Raw genomic sequence first — 25,825 nt, forward strand, 5'->3', positions numbered from 1 at the left:
GGTCGATAGACACACAAACATACACACAAAATTCTAGCTTTCGCAACCAATGGTTGCCTCGTCAGGAAAGAGGGAAGGAGAAGGAAAGACAAAAGGATATGGGTTTTAAGGGAGAGGGTAAGGAGTCATTCCAATCCCGGGAGCGGAAAGACTTACCTTAGGGGGAAAAAAGGACAGGTATACACTCGCACACACACACATATCCATCCACACATGCACAGACACAAGCAGACATTTGTAAAGGCAAAGAGTTTGGGCAGAGATCTCTTTCCTGACGAGGCAACCATTGGTTGCGAAAGCTAGAATTTTGTGTGTATGTTTGTGTTTGTTTGTGTGTCTATCGACCTGCCAGCGCTTTTGTTTGGTAAGTTTCATCATCTTTCTTTTTAGATATATTTTTCCCACGTGGAATATTTCCCTCTATTTTATATATATATATATATATATATATATGTCTGCTTGTGTCTGTGTATGTGTGGATGGATATGTGTGTGTGTGCGAGTGTATACCTGTCCTTTTTTCCCCCTAAGGTAAGTCTTTCCGCTCCCGGGATTGGAATGACTCCTTACCCTCTCCCTTAAAACCCATATCCTTTTGTCTTTCCTTCTCCTTCCCTCTTTCCTGACGAGGCAACCATTGGTTGCGAAAGCTAGAATTTTGTGTGTATGTTTGTGTGTCTATCGACCTGCCAGCGCTTTTGTTTGGTAAGTTTCATCATCTTTCTTTTTAGATATATTTTTCCCACGTGGAATGTTTCCCTCTATTATATTCATGTATATATATATATATATATATATATATATATATATATATATATATATATATATATATACTTGATATCAATATAATGGAAGGAAACATTCCACGTGGGAAAAATTATATATAAATACAAAGATGAGGTGACTTACCGAACAAAAACGCTGGCAGGTCGATAGACACACAAACAAACACAAACATACACACAAAATTCAAGCTTTCGCAACAAATTGTTGCCTCATCAGGAAAGAGGGAAGGAGAGGGGAAGATGAAAGGAAGTGGGTTTTAAAGGAGAGGGTAAGGAGTCATTCCAATCCCGGGAGCGGAAAGACTTACCTTAGGGGGAAAAAAGGACAGGTATACACTCGCACACACGCACATATCCATCCACACATACAGACACAAGCAGACATATTTAAATATGTCTGCTTGTGTCTGTATGTGTGGATGGATATGTGCGTGTGTGCGAGTGTATACCTGTCCTTTTTTCCCCCTAAGGTAAGTCTTTCCGCTCCCGGGATTGGAATGACTCCTTACCCTCTCCTTTAAAACCCACTTCCTTTCGTCTTCCCCTCTCCTTCCCTCTTTCCTGATGAGGCAACAATTTGTTGCGAAAGCTTGAATTTTGTGTGTATGTTTGTGTTTGTTTGTGTGTCTATCGACCTGCCAGCGTTTTTGTTCGGTAAGTCACCTCATCTTTGTATTTATATATATATATATACTTGTTTACTCGATTCCAACTCTCCATGACCCTATGAACTAAAGCATACCGATTTCTTCTGTCGTGACTGTCTCCAGAAGACTTTCCGGGTTGGAATCCATTACGTCTGTGATGCCATCAACCCATCTCATCCTTTGCCGCCCTCTTTTCTTTGTACCTTTTATCTACCCCAGCATTAAGATCTTTTCCATCAAATCATGTCTTCTCATGCTGTGCCCAAAGTAGATCAGTTTTTGTTTCATTATCAGACCTTCCAAGGAGCAATCTGGTTTTATTTGCAGTAACACTGACCAATTTGTTTCCTTTGCGGTCCATGAAACTTGAGGAGTTTCCCCTAATGCCATAATTCAAAACAGTCTATTCTACGTCATTCAGCTTTTCTTATGGTCCAGTTCTCACATCCATACATCACAACTGCAAAGACCACAGCCCTTACCATACAGATCTTTGTTGTTAATGTTACATATTTCTACTACTTAAGACACTGCCAGTATCTGACATTGTCTTTCTACCAAGTAACTAGCATCTTTTGACTTCATGCCTTGAGTCACCAACAACAGAAATATGAGAGCCGACATCACTGAACATAGAAACTACTGCCACTGTTTCTCCTCCTATATGCCATGAAGAGATAAGTTTAGTTGCCAAATTTTCATTTCTTTGACATTCAGCATCAAACATGCTTTTGAAGTTGCTTCGTTCACCTTCAGTACTAGGATCTTTAACACTTCACTTTTTGCCATCAAGATTGTATCAGCTAAACATCTGTGATGGTATTGGTATTATTATTATTATTATTATTATTATTATTATTATTATTATGCAATCATAATACACTTTTCAGATGTCTGTAGCCCACAACTGCTAGTGTTCTGCATCAGTCCCTCAAGTTGCTATCATATGCCAATATGCATAGAGCATGACAAATTTTTGGTTGGACACAAGAATGAAATATAAAGATCTGAGAAGCCGTGGCTTCCTCCATTATACGTAGCATAAAGCTTATTTTAAGAGATAGTTGATATCAGACCTGCATTATGAGAAATACTGTATAAACAGCTCTGTTACATATCTACACTAGACTTTCTCACACACACAAAAGTTGGGTTTGTAAAAAATCAGAGTACAAGATAAATATTTTTCTGTTACTTGACAAAACAGATGTTTGCATCAATGTTTACATAGTTTCACAACCTCTCATATTTTAAGTTATGGAGGAAGTTTTCCACTGGCTTTCAATTTTCACTGTCCTTTTCTTTCTTTCTTTACTTTTTGTTTACCTCAGAAACAGCATTTGAAATCAAACTATACTATTTCAAATGACTGCTAACAGACCAACTGCAGCACAGTTCTTTGCAAAACTAAAAAAAAGGGGGAAAACTGAAGGATAGAAATGCCACTTCTCGTAGACTGCACCACCAAGGACTGCCAATTTGTATGCAACATATTTTGTATTAAAACATTTTGCACATTTGACACAAAAAGTATAGTGTAAAAAGATAGATAATTCCCAACTAAATATGTAAACACAGTTTGGAAACCATGTGCCTCACCACAGTTTTATGAAATACATTGAGTAAAGTTTACAATTGAACTCACTTCTTGCTCTTGAAGGCCATCCATGATTTCCTCCAAGTCTGCTTCACTCTTGATCCTGGCACCAACTCTATTAAACCTTTCTCTATCTTCCCGCTGCTTCCTAAGCTCTGGAAACACTTTCTCAAAGAATTCACGATTCTTCGCTTCCCTAGCTTTCCTTTTTTGAGAGGCTTCCGCTTTTTCCACCTTACGCAACCATTCCTGCATCAATTTGGAGTATGTTGCCGTCAGAAACTTCTCACGATTTTCCCGCTCAGCATGCTGTCTTCGAAAATGCTCTACCAAGCGTTTCTTCAACAATTGGTACCTGTCAAAAGAACTACAAATTAGATTCTGGTCTAAGGCAGAAAGAACGAAATATTAAAATTTCAGCTACTATAACTTTTAGTGGTATGTGGAAAACAAAGCCAAATTTTTATTAGATGTACGCAGAGAGATCTATTCACAAAGCAGAAGCAAACTGAAATGCATATAAAATCGTAAAATTTTAAGATTTGGCTTGCTTCTTCTGGCAGAAAAGATGAAGACCTATACATGTGAATGATCACTGCTACACTGTGACTAACAGTAAACTTCACTACTTAGCTCAATCCTATGCTGTTTCAATCCTTCCCCTCTCACAGAACCAGATCACCTGAAATGTGCTGGTGAGAACTATCCTCTGTTCTCCCAATCCCCTTGACTGAAGCTGCTCTATAGGCATCTCTCCTAATTTACCATGTTAATGTTTTACATCCCAGCAGTGGACTCTGTTTTTTCATATGTTCACATTCTGCACTGGTTGACGCAGAAGTAAATCGTAGCCAGCATGCATACAGAAAAAAGGAGGATACGCCTCTTGCTTCTCATCTATCAGTTTTATTTTCTATGAAAAACAGTGGAAAACAACTGAAAGACTAAAATGAAGTAATGCAAGCCACAATTTTAAGTTGAGCAATTACAAAGGATAGCTTAAAGTGTCTTCCAAGATCTGCTCCCAGAAATGTGGATCAGAAATATTCTCAATTACTGAACTGACACATTTCGCAGTTAATCTCCATCACAAGTAGGGAAAAACTTGCCACAGTGTTGGGTTTCTCACAATATGGTTTGTGATGCAAATTTGGAGAGAATATATTTAATAAAAGTTCCTTTGAAATGACAATTCTAGCCCTAAAAGGCTTTCCAATAGCACTAACAGTATTAAAGCCAAGTACACACAGAAATCATCTTTGTTATACACCATCAAAAATACTGGGAGGAGGGGGAAAGGAGGCACACAGAACCAATTGATTTATAGAGAGCAGTAAACACTAAACACTCCCCCCCCCCCCCCCCCCCCCCCCGCTCTCTCTCTCTCTCTCTCTCTCTCTCTCTCTCACGCACGCACGCACGCGCACACACACACACACACACACACACACACACACACACACACACACACACAATTCACAACCACATAGACAAATATAATTACCACTGAAGATATTAAACTTGTTAAGTTATTGCTCAGAACAGAGAACCTGAATAATTTTTTGAGGTGGTTGTGTACTGCCATAAACAACTAACAATGCTGCAGTGTTTCAATTGTATCATTATCTCATTTAGCCACACACTTAAGATTGGACACTAAAGTGGAGTGGTGCAAAAATTAATGCTTCTAGGTAATTTTATAAATTATGAGACTGCACTGGAAATTAAACACCGTCAGTTTGAAATAACAAATGTACTAAAAGATAAATATCACATATATTAAAATTATCTGCACTGTGCAATGAGAAAACAATTGTTTTCAACAGGAAACTAGATAAGTAAATTACATACACTATCAATTACTATAGTGCTGGACCTAAAGCTAATCGTTATTTTCACGGCAACTGACATGACTATGTGCATATAAGATAGTATCCTTTTCCCTGTGCTCAGTGACCATATTTCATACAACCCAACATTAGTCAAGCAAGAAGCACAACTGCAATCAGAAGATGACACACTAACATTTTACTGGTCAACGATCAAGACCGACAGAATATTACTGAGTATAAAACTCCATCTGTTTCCTCAGAGAAATTAAGGTGATGTGTAAACTACGTTCACTTCCATAATGTGAGTTCTAAGAGTACATTAACTAATATTGTAAGAAACAAGTAAATAATATAGCAGACTACAAATCATTATATTTGGTGTCAGAGTTTCTCCAAATATTTCCTCTGCTGAAGCGATGTCGCAAGCATGCAAATTAAATGACACTAACCAAGAGGAAGGATCAATGCAACTGCTTTGTAAATGCAGTTATTTAAGCTCATTTTGTATGTGTGAAATGTCTGTACGCTGTACAATTGTTATTTGGAAAGTTCTGTAATGTGGGCTACCAATGGACAAATTACACCTACTGCCATCAATATTTGCACCCACTCCCTAAATGAACTTTAGCTAATAGCTCTTGCCACTGGTATCAGTTTTGTCATAAGTGTTGGTCAGTATGCGTCAAGAACGGCCTCAATGGGCAAAAGAAGACCGCTGAACTCTTCTTTTTTTGTTACACATTGATAACCAATTTTCGGGATATTGTCTACAGAATTTGAAGTCAACAGTCCACATTGTTTGACAACATTCAGGCACTTCAGAGACTATCACAATGGTATCTTTAGGTTCACAATACTTCAAAATCAGGTAAACTTTCTTTGATATCAACAGAGACAAAAGCCGTAGTTCAGAATCTAGTGGTAAATGACTTTTTTGTAACATATCAGCACGCAGAGGAATTGCTGGACCATTTCCACCATTCAGCAAGATCAAATTTAAGTGAGGAAACTATGTTGTTTATGAGTATTGTACCCCACAACAGGGAAGTGAGTAGAAAAACATCTTTAATATTGCTAATAAATCCTCTAAAAATCTGAAAGCAGTCCACCTTGCGTATGAATTCCTGAATTCTGTCTCTACTGTGATGGTGCTAGAAAATATTTGTAATGCAAAGCAGGTTTACGTATTGAACTTTTTGTGAAAACAACTGACATTTTTATCATGCTTTTCAAACAAGACATACATGTACAAAACTAAGGATATATATGTTTTAATCAAAAAATTGCTGTCTGCAGAATGCAGTGAATGGTGCTTATTACATTCACTCTACAGGATATGTTGAAACCAGAGGCATTCAACTTCAAATTTAATCACTGGAAACAAATTTTAAGAACAACGTCTAGCCTGGCTCAAGTAAACAAAAGATATCTGACAATATTCCAACTAATCAGCCAACATTTGATACAGTTAACTGTTTGAAGTAACTTTAAAACTTTTAAAAGTTCTGCAAGTACTCACTAAACTCTACTGGTGTCGGTCTTTCATGACATTGCAGATGGACAGGGGTGGAGTGAACTGTGAGCCGAAGCCGCTACAGCACTGATCTTGTCTGCATAAAACCTTGTCATAGTGATGAAAGCACAGAGACTTTCCACAGAATTTGTGTTTCATGTATAGGGCAATTCTGCCTAGCTGTCACAAGACATCAATAAAATTGTTTCATGATAGCTTCCGAAAATGAGAAACTGTGTGGAAATCATTTTGAAGTAGCTATTGTGTGTGTGTTTCTACAAGTTACATGGCTAATACAATATTGAAAGCAGCGATCAACAGGGTAACAAAGAAATACATGTTACACTCAAGTATGCACAATTTAAAAATAATGTAGGATGAATTCTTTTGTGAGTGTTTAAAACTTCTAGCAACAACAGCATGCAAGTTGCAGACAACGAAGCAGGAGAAGGGGGCTGTAAATTAACCCTGAAACATAGGTTTTCTAATTGTGACAATAATGACAAATAATTAATTGGCTGCAAATGCTGTTTGTGATGACACCTAAAACCACTTGAATTCTTGGGATGGCTAAGAAAGCAGACAATTCTGTTTCATAAAATCTAAAGAATTGCATACAATCGACCAATGTTAACTTTAAACCACAAATTTACACTTTATGTAACTTCTAGGGGCAAACTCTCATCCCATTAGAGGAACTCTGGTACCTTACTAAATATGAAATGATGTGGAACAGTGTTCAAACGATTAACAGTTATGATGAACAGAAATAATGTACATTCAACTGCCTTTTTATTACCAAATAAAGACAGTCTGTAACTGTATTCTTGATCAATTTTAACAGAAACATCTTGTGAGCAGATTACAAGAACTTTGATAACTAGTTTCTGTATGCTGGACTTACAACAATCAATAAATCTTTACCTTCTCTTGTTCTCATGGTAGACAGCAGTGTCCGATGGCTGGTTGTACAACGGCTGGAAAAAAAAATGGTTACTATCAGTGTAATCTATAGTCATTTTTTCTCTAAATAATGTATTAAACAGAGTAGTCTGCAGTAATTTTTTTCCTCTATGTAATATACTAAACGGACCATGAAACTTAGTGACTAGGTACAGATTAGCAGTCATTTGAAGCAAAAAAACATACCAGTTCAATTTTTGGACCCAACTTCTCCAGCAAACTGTGGGCTTCTTGAGCTTTTTTCTGAAAGTAAAAGCAAGAGGTAATTAGTGGGTAAAATCAGTTCCACACATCATAAATGATTATTAATCATACTTTTCAAAAGAATGAAAGATCACATAAATTTTGCAAAACCTTTTTACAGCTGCATGTTTTACAGGTGCATTACATTGAATATAAACACTGTTATAACACAATTATAGTTTACTGAGTATGTAAAAATGTCATCATTGTACTCAATCTTAACTTTTATGATCCCATAACCAACCAGTCAGCTGACCAGAAAAGAATTTTGATGGTATGGCAATAAATATCAGCAAATGTTAATAAAAGGTAACATACGACCCCCTCCCCCCACCACAGCTTCACTCCAAGTCAATAAGATTAAGACTTATCATTTTATCCTTCTTCCAGCTATTAAATATAATAATAAATGATTTACTGTCAACAAACCACCAATACATTTCATTGCTAAGTAGTAAACCACCACCATCTTCACTTCATGCATTCTCCAAACTTCCTTTACCAACATCACTGAGTGCCTAAATCAGATCAATGAATGCCAAATGGGTTTCATGCATTAGGCTTTTTTTTTCCATTACGATACTCATCACTTCCTCAGTATTCCTTGACTTCTTCTGCCAACTGGCTGAAGCCTTCTTATCTGAAAGGGTTATCTTTCTTCACTCATTCCTTCAAGATGTTCATTCCAGTTTCTCCTATCTTCTTGTATCTTATTGAGCACGTTAAATATATTCAGTTCTTCCCTAATTTCTGAATTGCAAAATCTGTTGGTTCTTGTGTATTACTTTACAGCTCTTAGGAACCTCATTGCTGCTGTTTGTACGCGACTTTCTTGGCATTTATTTATAACCCACACTTCCATAAACAAGTACTGGAACTGCCACTGTCTGATAAAATTTCAATGTGTTTCTTGTTTCATTTTATTTTTTTAGATATCTCTTTATTGTTCCATATATATTCCCAAACTTTGCTAATTTCTTCTCTATTCCATTGTCATAGTCAACTGTGACAAGTCAGCCTAAGTAATTAGAACATTTGTCCTGCTCTATTGTTCTTCACAATTTTTGTCTGTACAGAATATGTTCCTTTGATAGTCATCGATTTTGTCTTCTTTTCTGAAATTGACAAATGGGACTGCCACAAAGCTTACCTAATAAATGTATTTCCCTATGTACGTCATCGTCATTATCTGCGAGTGGTGTGGTATCATCAGCACTTAACAGACACTTCAAGCAGGAAGTCCTTCCATTTCGAAATTGCGTGATCTAAATAAATGTTAAAAATTGTGGGCGAAATGCTGCACCCTCGTCTTCTCCTTTGTTTGTGGCTACAGGTTGTGTTAAGAGTGCCATTTATACCTAAAATTAATTACAACTGTGCATTTGTCAAGACTTTTTAAAATGTTTATTAGGTGTTCTGGATATCCTCTTTTCCTCATAACTCTCCACAGTTCCTTTCTATCAAAATTACTGAAAGTCTACACAAAATCAATGAATGCTAAATAGGTTTCCCTATTATACTATGCTTTTCCATTATTCGTTTTATTATAAAACTGCATCTTTTGTCGAACTGCCTCTCTGAAATCCCATTTGTTCTTTGCCTAATAAACTCTCAGCTATAACCTTTAACCTCATGTTCACTATTCTTACATGAAGTTTGTATGCGGTGTCAAGCAAGGTGATTTCTCTCTATTTCTTACAGCTATTGCGGTCTCCTTTTTTCAACAGTGGTATCACATTTACTTGTGACCATGCTTTCTGGACTAACTCCCCTTCTCCATCATATATTAAATAAATGTAGTAGTCTCTTTTGTAGCAGAGTGCCTTCATATTTTAGCAGTTCAGTATTTACACCATCTATATCAGTAGCTCTTTTGTTTCTTGTGGAATTGAGGGCTTCTCTTAATTCATCCATGTGTAAGTTGACTACACATCCTATTTCAATTTCATCCTATATTCTCTGTGGAGCATGTTTCTTCATTCTACAAGTTCTTGTAGTGTTCTACCCATTTCACTTGTTGGATGTTATTTATTTGAGCAACTTCTTTTTATGTTTGATGTAGCAATTTCATTTTTTATATGCTGTAATTTGCCTTTCATGCACTTGTAAACCCATCCCAAGATTCTTGACAAGCTGGTTTCATTGCTTGATTTGCAGCATTTTTCTCCTCTGTTGGCTCACTGAGATATTAAAGATAATCATCTTATTTTTTCCTTATAACTTTCTCTAATTCTGGTGTCTAGATTTTTAATACTGTCTTCCTTCCATATTTTTCTTTTTTCCTAAGGCTTCTCCAGCAGTTTGCATAACTAGAGTTTCTATATTTTTCCATTCCTACTCTATTTCTTTCACTTCTTTCTTCTCTAGTTCTTGACAAAGTTTCTTCTGGAACAGATCTCATATGCTTTGTTCACTTAGTAGATGTTTTTTGTGGATTTATTCCTTTATCTTTTTTCTGTTAGCTTCTTGTTCTGTTCTTCCTCCATTTCAGGTACATATCTATGTGAGATATCACCAAGAAAGTGTCAGAACCTACGACGTGTATCATCCATACACCCTGGTCTCTCTTACTTTGCCTTCTAATTTTTCTTAATGATAGTGTATTCAATAAGATAATTTATTATTTTCCTAGTGTATTCAATAAGATAATTTATTATTTTCCTAATTTCAGTAGGAGAGGTATGTTGAATTTCAATTTTATCAAAGTGAATAGGTACTGCCTCTTCCATATACTGCCTTGCGTTTTCAAATGAATAGCTGGATCCTATTTTCTCTACAACACTTAAAAATGATTATTAAAAATGTTGTCTACCTCTGACTTCTTGTTAACGAACTTTCCATTGTGTTTGATAGAAATACAGTCTTCCTGAGCTCTCGGTTGCCCTGTTTCCCTTTTAACAATATTTCAAATTGTTTTAATTTTATTATCAGATGTGCTAATCTCAGACATAATGCACATACTTTTGGACTTTTTAATAACTTTTCTTAATACAGTGCAGCAGTTTTTATAATGTTTCACTGTTTCGGGATCATTACTCCTCCAAGCTATAAGATACATTTCCCTTGTGTGTTTACAAGATATTTTTATCTCTCTATCTTTACATGTTTCTTACAATCATGTTTCGCTGTTTTCTTAGGGAAACTGTTGTCAAATATACTCACAAAGGCATCATGAAATAGGTAAAATTTTAAATTAGCACATGTTCCCTGTACGCCTCATCCCAGTCTAATTGTTGCAACCTTTTCCGAAAATTTTGAATTGTTAAATAGCTAATTGAATGCACTATTTTGGAGAACTGTTTTGCATTACTGAATGGAGTTATATCATATACTGTAACTAGCTGTGCATCATGATCAGACAGACCATTCTTAACAGAAAACGTTTTTATTTTATTAAATTTATCTTTGTCTATGAAAACACTATCTATCAGTGTGCTGCTTTCCTCTACCACCCAAGTAGGAAAATCAATAACTAATGTCAAATTGAAAGAACCAAGTAATACTTCAAGGTCAAGCTTTCTATTGGACCCTTTCAGAAAATCTACATTGAAATACCCACAAATAATAATTTTCTTTCCTTTGTCTGGCAGATAGCACAAACAAGAATCCAAGTTTTTCAAAAACAGTTCAAAATTTCCCAATGGGGACCTATACATGGCCACAATTATAAAAGTGCCATTATTTAGTTTAAGCTCACATGCACATGCTTCTGTATGTTGCACTACGCAAACTTTTTTAGTTTCCAAATTTTTCACACTTTGACAGATTTTCATATATACGGCAACTCCTCCTCTCTCCGTAGTGTCTCTACTTACGTGTGCTGAAAGCTTATATCCACCTATGTTTAGCATTTCCATGCCTGTGACTATATGATGTTCAGACAGGCATAGTACATCTATTCCACTCTCAGTTTCTAAATCTTCTAAACAAACAAGAAGCTCAACTACCTTGTTTTTTTAATCCCCTGATATTCTGATGCAATATATTAACATTATTTTTCATTGTACTTTTTTGTGAATCTTGTGACATACTAACACAATTTTTCACTGTACTGTTACAAAAATCTTGTGATATTTTCACACCTCTAGTACCTGCCTGTCAGAACTTCTCAGTAAGCTTAATTTCAATCAATGTAGGATGAATGGACCCTGGTCTTAGCCTAAAAACGTACTCTCATGAGTTTCAGTGCCCCCCTCCCCCCTAAAGATTTTGCTATCATCCCAGCCAGTTTACCCTTCCCTTTCCTATTGAGATGCAGGCCATGTCTTGTGAAGTCCCACCTGCCAATACCATCAACAGGAACCAAACCTATGCCTGACAAAGTAGCTGCCTGAAGCAGCTGATCTAGCTTCATACTGACCCTCCTGACAGAGATGTTCAATTGGGGCTGATCATACCACATGAAAGCAGGAACCAAGCCAACATTTGTGTGGTTCATTGCAGATGCTATTTTTACCAGGTCACACTCAATATTGTAGCCCTGATCCCTATCAATACTGTTTCCCACTCAATCCACAACCACAACATGACCCTGCTTTGTAAAACCCTGGCACAATGATCCTACATCCTCTATCACTTGGCTACGACATGCACTGGGCTTGAAAATACTTGTGACCTGGTACCTGTCACCTAACTTTTCCTGCAAGATCAGGCGCACACCTCTTCCATGGCTACTACCTAACAACAGAACTTTCCTCCTACTTTCTACTTTTTTGGCAACAGTTGGTTTCCTAGTGAAAGTATGTTGAGTACTGACTAGGGCAACCAACTCTCCCATATTATACGGGTTCTCCCATATTTTAGCACTTTTTTTTTTTTCCTCTCCCATCTCCCTTACTGTCCACCTATTTCTCCCGTATATTTCGTTTAGTGATCACTGTTATAACCTGTGAGGTACTATCGATAATTGAAAATCTTTCATCGAGATATCTTGAAAACTTTTCTTGCAATAATCGATACTATTCTCGATTACTGTTCGTGTCAGCAATCGTAACAGATGAATGTTAGTGCCAAATGTTTCAATTTGTGCTAACTTCTTGGTTTTTCCGTAATACCTGCTGTGAAGTATTCCTGTATACAGTATTTTCATTTGCTTTTTAAGTGAATGGGTTTTCATTGCTCTCGCCATGAAAATGAAGATGTGAAAATTCCACAAAGCAAGAAGATGAAGTACTTGTGTGTTTACTTGAAGATACGGGAGGAACAATATTCGTGGTTAAAGCGCATGGCCAACAACGTAAATTGAGCTTACTATGTGCTACGTAAGCGTGACTTTAGCATCGCTCATAGCGGTGAAGCTGACTGCAGCCAACATTCTTCTACAAAACTACACAATCGGAACAAAAGAGACGTAAAGGCGAATTCAAATTTATTTAAATATTTTGGCAACACCAGCAAGGACATGAAAAATGTTGCAGGTGGGCTAGCGACAATTTTTCGTACAGTAAAGCATAATATCAGCTACAGAAGTATGGATTGTGCAAATAAATTATCAAAGAATATTTTTCATGACTCTAATTTGGCCAATATGATGTCATGTGGTCAAACTAAGGCAGAAGCAACTATGAAAAACGTTTTGGCACTGAGAACTATTCAAAGTTTCACTGGTGTCTTAAAGATCCAGCTAAATCAAGTAACTTTTTTTCTATTGCAACTGATGCTTCGAACCACTAAAACAGAGAGGTTTCCTATTGTTGTAAGATATTTTGATCCTGAAAACAGATTAAAAATTAGACTTCTGGACTTCATTGAACAGGCTAATGAGACAGCTAATACTGATAACAGTCTGATCAATTCTTCATTGAGTTTACATAATTTAGATGTAAACAACATGACTGCATTCTGTGCTGATAATGTAAATGTTAATTATGGGAAGCACAAATCTGTATTTAAACTGCTTAGAGAAAACAACAAGTATTTGGTGAAAGAAAATTGCTCAAATCACTTGCTACATAATGCGACAAAACATGATTGTGATGCTTTAGAGGTAAACACTGAAATGTTTGTTATGAAAATTAATGGCCACTTCTCTGCATCTGCAAAGAGAAGAGAAGAGAACAGTTGCAAACATTCTTCAATTTTGTTGATGCTGAGTGGCTAAAAATTGTTCGTCATGTTGACTTTCATTAACATCTGCTGCGGACAGACTAATCAAGAAAAAATTAAGTTATTTCAAGAGCATAGATGACTAAACAAAAATATTAACAAAGTTTTTTTGTGAAGAAGATCCAGAAAAGGAATGTGTTACTGAGGCATATCTAAATTTCTTTTCCAACATAGGTGCTTTACTTGTTCAGTCTGGAAAAATCCTTCAAATTTCTACACCATGGAGTGCTATGAAGTGATGAAAAATGTGTGTAATAAGATTCAGCAAAGGATTAAAGACGGTTTTTTTGGTAGTACCACTGAACAATTACTGAACAGTTTAAGTCCATCCATGGAAAAATGTGTCAGAGATGATTTTATTCACTTCTACCATTGCTTAAATAATTACGTAACAAAACATTTTGATGTATCAAAAGTAAACCCAGTTAACTGTCTTTTACCATTAAAGTTGAAAACTGAACTTTCTTTCAGAGAGTTACTAGCCATAGTTAAAGAATTTGCTCTTGATTTTGTAAATGAGGATTCTCTGTGTGAGGAGTTTTCTACTGTAAAAAGTGCTTTCAGTATGGTGAAAACAGGAACAACAGCAGAAAGTTGGGTAAAAATTTTTAAAGATTTAAAATTCGAACAAATTGATGTCCCAAACCTTAGTAAAATCACAGGCTTTGTATTAAGCATTCCAGGACCAAATGCTCACACAGAAAGAGGTTTTTCTCTAATGAACTATAAGTGGACAGATCAAAGAAACAGCTGCAGCTTAGAACTTATTAAGGCAGAGCTTATGATTGAAATAAATTTTGATTATAATTGCAAAGAGTTTTATAAATTTGCTCGGGAAGATAAATAACTGCAGAGTTGTGCTGCTTCTGTAAATGAGTATTTGTAAATGTGTTACATTTTATTGTGATTATTTCTGAGCATTTTATGTCATGGAAAAAATAAACTGTTTTGATTAAATTCCTTTTTGATTCCACAGACTAAAAAATGAGTGGATCCTTGTAGGTGTGAAACATGACAGAAAACACAACAAACATGCTTAGAACACATCTGTGTAACACATATTTCAGTACACTTTTAATATATTGAATTTACTCCACAAATGAGTCTTATTAATTTCATTGTGCTCTTAAAAACCTGCTCTCAGCTTGAAGAGCTACCCCAAAATATTATATATGAGTAAAAGTAAGCAAAGTACGTCTTACTTTTTATGTTTACATCCCCATTGTCATCCAGTTCAAGGAAACGCGTATAATTGTGTAGCTGAAATTCACTATGACCAAATCTCCCTTATAATCATGGTCAGATTTTGGTCATCTCCCTTAAACCTGTGAGCAAAAGTTGGTCACCCTCGTGGTCTCTTCCTTAGTTGACTGAGGTAGCAAGACAAATCTATGGCTTGTGCCAATGATGAAACTGTCAGATACTCTTTCCGTGGCCCCTCTTGCCAACACTTCCCACGTGTCTTCATCCTTCTCCCTCCTTAACCTCATCAATTTCTCCCTAGCAATAGCCAGTTCAGCCTGAAGGGCTCTAAATCTTCCCTTCCTCCCGAAAAGAATAGATTGCTACTCACCATGAAGTGGAGATGTTGAGTTGCAGACAGATACAACTAAATGACTGCTACACAAATAAGCTTCTGGCCAAAAGGCCTTCTGAATTAGACAACATATAAACACACAGTCTGGCCTCAGCAGACAGTGGTCACGAGTGTTCGAGCTGCAGTGTGTGTGCGCGCGCGTGTGTGTGTGTGTGTGTGTGTGTGTGTGTGTGTGTGTGCTGCCTAATTCAGAAGAAGGCCTTACTTGTCTAGCAGTTTTTTTGTTGTGCCTGTCTGCGACTCAGTATCTCCACTATATGACAAATAGCAATCTATAGGAGTGGGACAATCTGGACCAACAGTGCATTGATGAATTTGTGGATAGCATGCCACAACGAATGCATGCCTGAATACAGTCATGTATACAGGCATGCATCAATGGAAGAGGACGTGCTACTGGGTATTAGAGGTACCGGTGTGTACAGCAATCTTGACCACCATCTCTGAAGGTCTTGCTGTATGGTGGTACAACATGCAGCGTGTGGTTTTCATGAGGAATGAAAAGGGCAGAAATGATGTTTATGTTGATCTCTATTCCAGTTTTCTGTACAGGTTCCGCAACTCTCAGAACTGAGGTGTTGCAAAACTTTTTTTGATGTGTGTATAAAAAAAAAATCTACACAGTAACAGAGTATCTCAATTATCTCAAGATCAACAATGTAGGAAGAGATGAATTGCTACTTACCGTAAAAAAGACACATTAAGTTGCAGACAATTGAAAAACACTTACATAAAGCTTTTGGCCACAGCCTTCATCAGTAAAAGAGATACACACACCACTCATACACATCTCACGCACCCAAGAACACCAAGTCCGTGTCTCAGACCAAGTCCATTTTTTGTGTGTGTGTGTGTGTGTGTGTGTGTGTGTGTGTGTGTGTGTGTGTGTCTTCTATTGATGAAAGCTGTGTCCAAAAGCTTTATGTAAGTGTCTTTTAATTGTGCCTGTCTGCAACAAAATGTGCCTTCTTTACAGGAAGTAGCAATCTGTCTTTTCCTATATTGTTGATATTCCTCCTACATGGAATTTCCATTACCTCAAGATCAAGATGTATATAGGGCTGTCACCCCATCTCCATACAGGCTAGTTACCATTCCCTGTCAGATGCACCTGTTGAAATCTCATTATCTTTCACACATCACTGTGAGAGAGACTATGTGGAAGTATACAATCTAATAACTTTTTCTTTGTAGATATACCTATGCCATTAAAACCTATAGCATCAGTGCTCATGGAAATACTTGCTACAGTCGTTAAGGGTTTAAGCACTACAGTGAGGATTCTAGGGATAAAACTAGTTGCACATCTTATGGAATATCACAGTGTGTTTTGTCTAAGAATGCTGTATGTTTGTACACAATCCGATTACAAATATCCGTATACCCCTACCTGATGTATAATTTTTATTTATTTAATTTATTTACTTAGTTATCCTCAGCTGACTAGGGCCATCAGACCCTCCCATACAGAGGACCAAGATTCACATTTACACTACCTTTTTTACTTCGTAGTTGACTAAGAAATAACCATTTTAATATGACAAACAGTATTAAAATGATTTGAGTGTCTACAGAGACAACATGAGAAATAACAATGACTATGAACTAATAAAGCTAATATTGGCAATATTTCTATTACAGCTGCTGGCAGTAGTGATAATAATAACAACAACAATAATAATAATAATAATAACAACAATAATAAAAATAATTAGTAAGTGACAAAATGTTTTCTGATACACAGATTTCTAAGAAAAGGAAATTTAAGGAGACTTCACCAGCTAAGAATACTGGGAAATGATAAAAGTATAGATGGAGAAAAGGATGTACAAGGATAATGACTTCGTAGTAGCCATTACTGCTGCTTTAGCAGATATATCATTAACAGTCTTCTGATGCTGGAGATATGATATAATACAATGACGGAGGTTATTCAAGTTGTGTTCCTACTGCTGAGAATGACTGAGAAAGTGGGTTGATCACCACAATTATAATGAACACAATATTATGGAGAAGACAGACTGCTACTCACCCTATAGAGGAGACAACTGCTATGCATTTGCGCTTTCAGCCACAAGGCTTCCTTCTAAAGTAGGAAACAGACACCAAGTATAACTCTCACTAACATAACTGTCCGCCCCGGTAGCTGAGTGGTCAGCGTGACAGACTGTCAATCCTAAGGGCCCGGGTTCGATTCCCGGCTGGGTCGGAGATTTTCTTCGCTCAGGGACTGGGTGTTGTGTTGTCCTAATCATCATCATTTCATCCCCATCGACGCGCAGGTCGCCGAAGTGGCGTCAAATCGAAAGACCTGCATCAGGCGAACGGCCTACCCGACGGGAGGCCCTAGCCACACGACATTTCCATTTTTACTAACATAACCACTGTCTCTGGCACAACTTACACACACATGACCACGTCTATAGCGGCTGAGGCTCCAGCAACCAAACACAGTGATCATGTGTGTGTGAGTGCACTTGTATGAATAACTGAGTGTGTGTGTTTTCTACTTTAGATGACTGTCTTGTGACCAAAAGCTCAAATGTATAGCAGGCTCTTTGTTGTGCCTGTCTGCAACTCAAGGTTTCCTCCACACAGTCGTAACAATCTATGCTTTCCATAATACTGTTATTATTCCATCCCGGGTTATCCGTTGTTTGATATAATGCACATAGCTACTCATAACCAAATCCAGGTGCCGTGAACTTCCTGAGAAATATTCTAAAGGATAAAATTGCTGTAATCAGTAATTGGAAGTGTGAGTGTTTGTACAAGTTTCTTTTTGAGAGAAGAGACAATTAGCTGTCATGAGACATAATATAAAAGAAGGTAGAGACTATTGTGTTGCCAGTAGAGAAGGCATATAGCAAAATGGGTCAGTCAGCAGAGTTGTTACTTTGAATGTGGATTAGTCGTTAAATGTCACCTGAATAGCAAATCCAACAGGGACATTTTAGTCCTTCTAAAGCTGACTAAGTTAACTGTTGGTGATGTCACTGTGAAGTGGAAATGTGAAGGAACAACTACAGCTAAACCAAGACTGAGCTGACCTCATAAATGGAAGGACAAGGACCCTGAGCATTGTAGAGGGTGGTTGCAAGAAATTGCTTGAAATGTATGAAAGGAATCAGTCGTGAGTTCCAAAGTGCTACCAGCAGTCCAGGTAGCACAGTAACTGTGCATAGGCAGATAAAAAGAATGGGGTGCAATGACTGAGCAGCTGTTCACAGGCCACACCTTTCTACAATCAAGACTATGCAAAGCTTGAGGTTGAGTAAAAAGTGATGACACTGGACAGTGGTGACTGGAAATGAGGGATTTGGGGTGATAAATCATGCTGTACCATGTGGCAATCCCATAAAAGGATCAGAGTTTGCAAACACCAGGACGAGGTTACTTGCCATCACACGGTAGTGCCAATAATGAAGTGTTAAGGTACGAGGGTGCTTTTCATGGTTAGGGTGAGATCCCCTTATTGCGTTTCAGAAAATGCTAAATGTGAAAGGATATGAACACGCTTTACAGTATTGTGTACTAAATACAGAACAGGAACAGTGTGGAGACAATGATTATGTTAGGATGACATTGTACCCAGTCATAAAGCAGCAACTGTGAGGCAAGGCTTTGTGGACATTCCTATAATGGACTGGCCTGTCCACAGTCCTAAACCCAAAGGAACACTTTAGGATCAGTTAGAATGTAAAATTTGCTCCAGACTCCAGTGTCCAACATCAGTAACTATTCTGATTTTGGCTCTTGATGAAGAATTGCCATTCCTCCACAGACATTCAGACACTTCACTGAAAATGTCCCCAACAGAGTTCAAACCATCATAAAGATGAAGAACGGAAACACCCCTGGGGCTCTTGATCAGATAATGTACATGTACACTGACAATACATGTATACTAACAATCACCTCAAATTTCATACACTGTATCACAAAGTTTAAAATTAAGTCACAGCATAAATAAAATACTCATTAACATACATTCTAAAACACTCCTAAAACTATGTTCTCATCACATAAAAAATTTAAAATTGTAGACACTGTTGTACGTCACTCAGTTACTTTACTCAAAAAGGTGATCGTCAAACAAATGGTAATCTTTTTTTTATTTTTTTACACTTTATATACTTACTCTATTCTCCGCGTAGATTTTTTGTGCCGGGCTCTGGTGTTTTGGCAGAGCAATTTCTTCCTCCTCCTTTTTAATGGCAGGTTTACTTGCAGCCTCCTCAAGTTCTTGCTGAAATGACAAGCAGGGATCAACTGAGATTACAAAGTAAATATACTGACAAGCTAGTTACAAGAATACTGTCTGTGTTGCTTACTCATTTACAGAAAACAATGCAAGAGACAATAAATTCTACAACTTCCCAGAAAGATAAGTATAGGATTTGTGATTTCTGAATCTCTTCATGTTTCTACAGGAAGTTACTTTCATCAGTACACTGACACATGATTTTCATTTATTAAGCATTCCTGCAGAAAGGAAATATGAAATATATTTCATTAAATCTGAATCATTTCAAGAGTGTTTCTGCTACATATGTATGGACGACAACAAAAGCTACAGTATAATTTTTATAAGTCCAACTACACGGCGCGTAAAACACAAATAAGAGTGTCTGTAAGCAATTATTTTCCATCATCAAATTTCTCTCTGATGTTATTTTTATTGGTAAACAATCAAAATTCAGTCTCCCTCTTTACTTATGCTACAAGGAGAAAAGAAAACACAGGGGGTTAGGGCTCAACATTCAGTATGCAACAGTGAGCTTTCTTGTGAATGAAAACCAGGAGCAGAAAACAAACTTCACATCAAAGTTATGATGTCAACAGCACTAATTTTTCATCCAAAACACATTGTGTTTTTAAAAGAAGAAGAAGAAGAAGAAGAATTTCCATGAGAAACAAGTTCTGAAGCTACAACACATGAACTGACCAACACTTACAACTTTTCCAACGGGTTGTATGCACTGCAGTAATCTGGAGTAACTAGCCTAGGCAACATCGCATTAATGCCTTACGCATGTAAGATACAATCTTTCTTTTAAAATTTCTTATTTCCTTTCACACACAATAATAGAGATTTGCTTGCACATTTATGAAGGAATTTAAATCAGCAAATAAATGGACAATTTAATAGCATAACAGAGAAATCAGCAGAATGTAATAGCTGCTTTCTGTGTGTGTGTGTGTGTGTGTGTGTGTGTGTGTGTGTGTGTGTGTGGCGGGGGGAGGGGGGGGGGGGATTGGTTGGTTGATTTGGGGGAGAGGACCAAACAGTGAGGTCATCGGTCCCATCAGATTAGGGAAGGAAACTGGCCATGCTCTGTCAGTGGAACAGTGGAACCATCCCTGCATTTGCCTGAAGTGATTTAGGAAAATCACGGAAAACCTAAATCAGGATGGCCGGACACGAATTTGAACTATCGTCCTCCCAAATGCGAATCCAGTGTGCTAACCACTGCGTCATCTCACTGAGGGTACATGCATATGCTTAATTGTGCATGCCCTGTACCTAATGATGACCAAGTGCTTCTGCTATTCATCGAGTGGTCCTTTACTCCTTAATTATTTACATTTCACAACTTTTCCTCTTTATATGTTTTAGGTATAGGTTTCAAAAGCCATAGGTTGGTTTGAACACTGCATTGCTTCACTAGGTGCTCCAAACTTCGGACTGGTTTTCTCATCGAGTTCTAGGGGGATCTACAATATTACAGGGACTCAATACTGCAATGTGGCATGGCATTTTACCCACACATACAAATCATTGCCAGAGATGAATGGAGCATTTAATTTTACAAAAAATTTCCAGGGCTGGTTGAAAACTGATGCCCAGACATTTGGACTTGTAATTTGTCACTTAATCGCTAAGCCACACACTATAAATGGTATGTTTTGTGTAATAAAAATTTCAATAAATATCAATTGCTTCCTGTATTACAGTCTTCCATACTCTTGGGGCATCTCACTAGCGGAAACGGCTATTTGGAGATGCACATAAAATAGGTTTGAGCCAGATAAAGAGTTAATAGATATCACAAAAAATTGCTTTCCTTTAAAAAGTTCAAAGCCCAGCCCATTGCTTTTTTAAATATCTATCTCTCTCACATAATATAAATTAAATAACTGATGCAACTAAATTTAACATAAGGGAAAAATAAAGTAGGGGCTCTCATTTAAATCTAAGATGGAGTTCTGAGGGCACGGATATGGATTTTTATCATTTTGAGATGGTTATCATTTTGAAATGTCACCAGCTTTATCCAATTGTTTGGAAAATCGAAATTCTGAAGTTACCAGCTATAAAAGCAGGAACAAAGGTTATGCACAACACATATACAAACAAGACTTCAGTCATAAGAGTCAAAGGAAATGAAATAGAATATATGTGTTAGGAAACCTTTTCTGGAAGTGAGTGTTCACAGTGTAGGCTTATAAAGAAGTGAAATGTGATTGATACATAGTACAGAATAAAAAGAGAAATATAATGCTGTTAGGCTATCTGAGCATGATTCACAGCCAGATCCAAACTTCCATATGTTTTCAACCATTGGGTCTGGGCATGAACAATGCTCGGAAAGCCTAACGGCTTGGGCGAGAAGCAATCTCAAATAGCCTAACATTAATCCGAACCCTCGCAATAAGTGGAAAATCTGTGTTCAAGTCCCTGTCTTGTATTGTCGTCATCCAACTATACAGCTGACGGTTGTCCATACTCGCAATTGCAAATACATTTCGTGTATTTCATGACATGCAACATACTTCTCAACAACATATTCACTTCAATATCGTAACTAAAGAAAAGGTGCAGAATTAAGGAGCGAAGACATTTACAGCGCAACCTGACTAAAACAAACGATAGGTTTGATAGGACACATGATAAGGTATCAAGGAACAGACGAGTTGGTAATGAACAGAAGAATGGAGGATGAAAATTGCACAGGGAGACCAGAACTTGTCTAGAGTACACTGGTTCAAGTGGATCTAGGTTGCAGTGGTTATGCAGAGATTAAGATACTTGCACAGAATAGACTGACATTAAGAGCTGTTATCAAAACAGTCTTCATATTGATGACCACAACAGCAAGATGCAGAAAACCATTTTGTACATTCTATGGGTGGATTGTTGTCATTTGATAATTGCCTATAGAGCTTTAAATCGGTTAGCAACAAATAAATATTGTTGTAGACAGTACTTGTGCACAGAAAATCTCCTTTACTGATTGTATTTGAAGCAGTTCCTTACAGTGATCATAAATTAAGACAGGAATACTTAAACACTTACCTGTTTCTTCTTGAGTTTATGGATCTGAGTTTCCGCCTTTGCAATCTCACGATCCACTTTCCCAATCTGTTGCAAGAGCTCATCTTTTGTAGAACGAAAAGTGGTCTCCTCCTGTAAAGAATCCGATGGCAGAGTCGGTGAGATTGCCTCCACCTGTGGGGTGTAAGCTTGCGGCTGCTGCTCCTGGAACAGAGGATTTATCTATATTATTTTGCATCATGAGATCAGCACCTAATATCCCAAAAATCGCATCCACAGAGAAAATTTTGTCGTATTCTGGACACAACAGCATTGCTCTCCAGAAAACTGATAATTTCATTTTTCGTGAAGAACATGTAACAATCTTGTTAGTTATTAACACCACGGTGCACGCAGCTTTCTATCAAACGCGGTAACTTAATGGCGATCCCCAATTCTTCTTTCAAGGCCGCTACTGCAGGTTAAGTCCGTTAATTAGGTTTTTGAGTATGTTTCTATAAATTTCAAGTATTACATATGATAAAACAATCAAGAATAATTAAACTTGATAGGAAACTTCGCGGTGTAGGAGTTCTTTAGAAAAAAGTGCAGAAGACTGCATAACAACAAACATCACTAATGTTTAAAAACAGTGTGCTTCGTTAACGCTACATATCTGCCGCATCAAAAATTTACACCCCAAAAATCCTGACATAAGATTCTCAGACATCTTCAGTTTCCCCCTGCTTTCATTCTTATAGCTTTCTGTATCTATTTTTTTTTTTTTTTAAGGTATAATTCATTTGATGTCTGGTAACCGGTTTCGGTCATTACAAGCATATTCAGACCAAGGGTCCACATGATCAGGAGCCTGTGTTCAAAGCTGATATGTGATACCAACTGGTATCTGCCACAAATTTGTGACAGATGCCAGTTGTCACACAGCAGCTCCGGTCACTGGCTCCTCTCGTCATCTGGAGCCGTCGTATCACTACATTTACATGCGACACATCTAGCGAAAGGTGAAAACCGAATTTCAGAAACCGTTTTCCATTGTCGTGTTTGCATATTAAGGTATGAAGCGGATTTGCTAGCTCAGTTAAATATGACGGTTGTTACAGTTTACGATTTGGACAGAAATCGCTATTTCTCTTCAGTTAAATGAGGTGTAAACAGCTTCGATCTAATATTTATTTCTACTCATCCTTCGCTGCTCAAAAAGCCGCTCCGTCCATATCTGCTGAAATTTTTTTAAGAAGACAAAATCTGACACCCCAACTGCGTTTCAGAACCGACTGCATTTACATGGGAGCAAAAATCGATTGCGAAACTGGAAAACCGGCAACCAGAAACGGATTTTCAGAATCGATTTTGAAATGTTTCCATGACCATCCAGAAGCGGTATTGGGAAATCGATTTACGAAATCAGGTTCCGGGAGCCCAATGTAAACGGGACGCGTGAATATGGTCGTAACGACCGAAAACAATTATCAACATCTGATGTTACACAAAATTTACGATCTTGATTGTTCTTTTCATTAAGATACTGACTGCGTGCGACTTGTGTGTGCAGTACTGTAAGCGATATGTTTCTAAACAGTTCTGGGAAAACTTCAACAGGCCCGCGTGACTATTATAAATTTCAATAATAAGTTATTTAGCTGAAATGACGAAATCATATAAATCGCCTTACATGGTAGTAAGGTAGCAACAATTCGGCATTTTCCAATGGTCCCTCAGCAAAAACAAATGGTAAAATTTTTATATATGATTATCGGACTTCCTGCATCAGTACCTACAAACGGCGTGTTTTAAGAGACCTTTAATCCTCTGTTAACACTTATACTGCATATTTTTGTAATGTAGGTACTTGGAGATGAAAAAGCGTGCACAGGATAGAATAGCATGGACAGCTGCATCAAGCCAGTCTCTGGACTGAAGACCACAACAACAACAACATTTTTGTAATACGCGTGTGTGAATACGAAAAAATTACCGAACGCGGAGTGTTAGCTTCAAAACACAAATGAAGGTGGCGGCTGTTCAATTTGATTCTGTCAACCAATCACAACACGACCTTCATGGCGACGTGCACACGAATTACACTATAACAAGAATGGCCAACGCTATGGCTTCATGAATTATTATTTTGATACCTCAAACATCGGCTTTTTTCGGGGATGTGGCTAGCCGATATGTAAGAGCAAGGATTAAACTGCTGCGAGTGAAGCACTGACATTTCTATTCTTGGTTATGAGAAATATGTGACTTTTTTTCGTGATTTGCATATCGCGATTTCCGAAGGTTTAACATTTACATTCTTCGCTGTCAGAAGTATTGCCTGCTTTTGTTTCCGAAAAGATCGCGATTTTCAAGAGTGTGGTTAGATTGTTTCGGGCTTTTTTCGGAACTTATCGCGCTTTACGAGGTTGTGATACGACTGCGGACCAGGATCAAAGTTTTAATTGGCGCAAAAAACCTGGTTATCATAATAGTAGGAACTTTAGCTTAGCCTGGGACCATCTTAGGTTGGAAGGCAAGAGTTTGGTTGCAAATTGGACAAGCCAACGAATGTGAAAGCAGAAAATCTGGTTGTAGTGATGAACTGATCTGCAGTTTGCGCAAAGGAGTGAAATTAATAATCTTGCTTGTAATAAATATTCGCCTATGTTTGTATCGATTATGTCGCGATTTCGTATGGTGTGGCGGGGCTGCGACCCTCTAGCACAGCTGGTCTTTACTAATAATTGTCAACACATCACACGCAAATGAGGACAACAAGATAACAAAAGTTAAAAAGCGCTAAATAGTTGTGACAAGCGGCAAAACAAATGGAAATCGCTACGTATTCGGCTGCTGCATTATTAGTAAAGACCAGATTATATGCATTTGCATGTTGCATATGCAGTTACATATTTGGCTCCTTTTCACTGGTTATTGCACATTTTTACTAATAACTAGTGACGATGCATATTTTCGCTCTGTGTTTACAGTATTTTAAAAATTTAGACGGGCAGTCTCTAGCTCGATCTAATTTAGATGTCTTACAGATTTACCGCGACCTAGAAATGCGCCAAATCGCTAACCGAGAGGCCACTGCCTAGCAAAATTATTACAGAAGAGCAGGAACAGGCAGACAATCTGCGCCCGCGCCCCCGGTTAGAGGAAGGTCGGGTAGTATCGGACGGTTAATCTTTTCTCAAATTTTGAATACATTAATGGCTTGGTATGAAAACAATAACCACCATAATGTACTGTCTTAAGGCATAAAACAACCATCCTAGCA

At 37.5% G+C, this 25,825-nt stretch overlaps 1 protein-coding gene across 1 annotated transcript in view; it reads right to left on the bottom strand.

The window, feature by feature from the left end:
• Positions 1 to 25,825, bottom strand: part of LOC124711492 (bromodomain-containing protein 4-like) — a 266,949-nt gene that overhangs the window by 190,135 nt on the left and 50,989 nt on the right. Inside the window, exons 4-8 of the mRNA XM_047241602.1 lie at positions 22,582 to 22,764; positions 19,423 to 19,530; positions 7,523 to 7,579; positions 7,298 to 7,350; positions 3,077 to 3,383 (exon numbers count right to left, since the gene is read on the bottom strand). Coding sequence (XP_047097558.1) covers positions 3,077 to 3,383; positions 7,298 to 7,350; positions 7,523 to 7,579; positions 19,423 to 19,530; positions 22,582 to 22,764 — 708 coding nt within the window. The remainder of the gene's footprint in view (positions 1 to 3,076; positions 3,384 to 7,297; positions 7,351 to 7,522; positions 7,580 to 19,422; positions 19,531 to 22,581; positions 22,765 to 25,825) is intronic.

This window comes from Schistocerca piceifrons, chromosome 8 (assembly GCF_021461385.2).
Source record: "Schistocerca piceifrons isolate TAMUIC-IGC-003096 chromosome 8, iqSchPice1.1, whole genome shotgun sequence".
Classification (NCBI taxonomy): Eukaryota; Metazoa; Arthropoda; class Insecta; order Orthoptera; family Acrididae; genus Schistocerca; species Schistocerca piceifrons.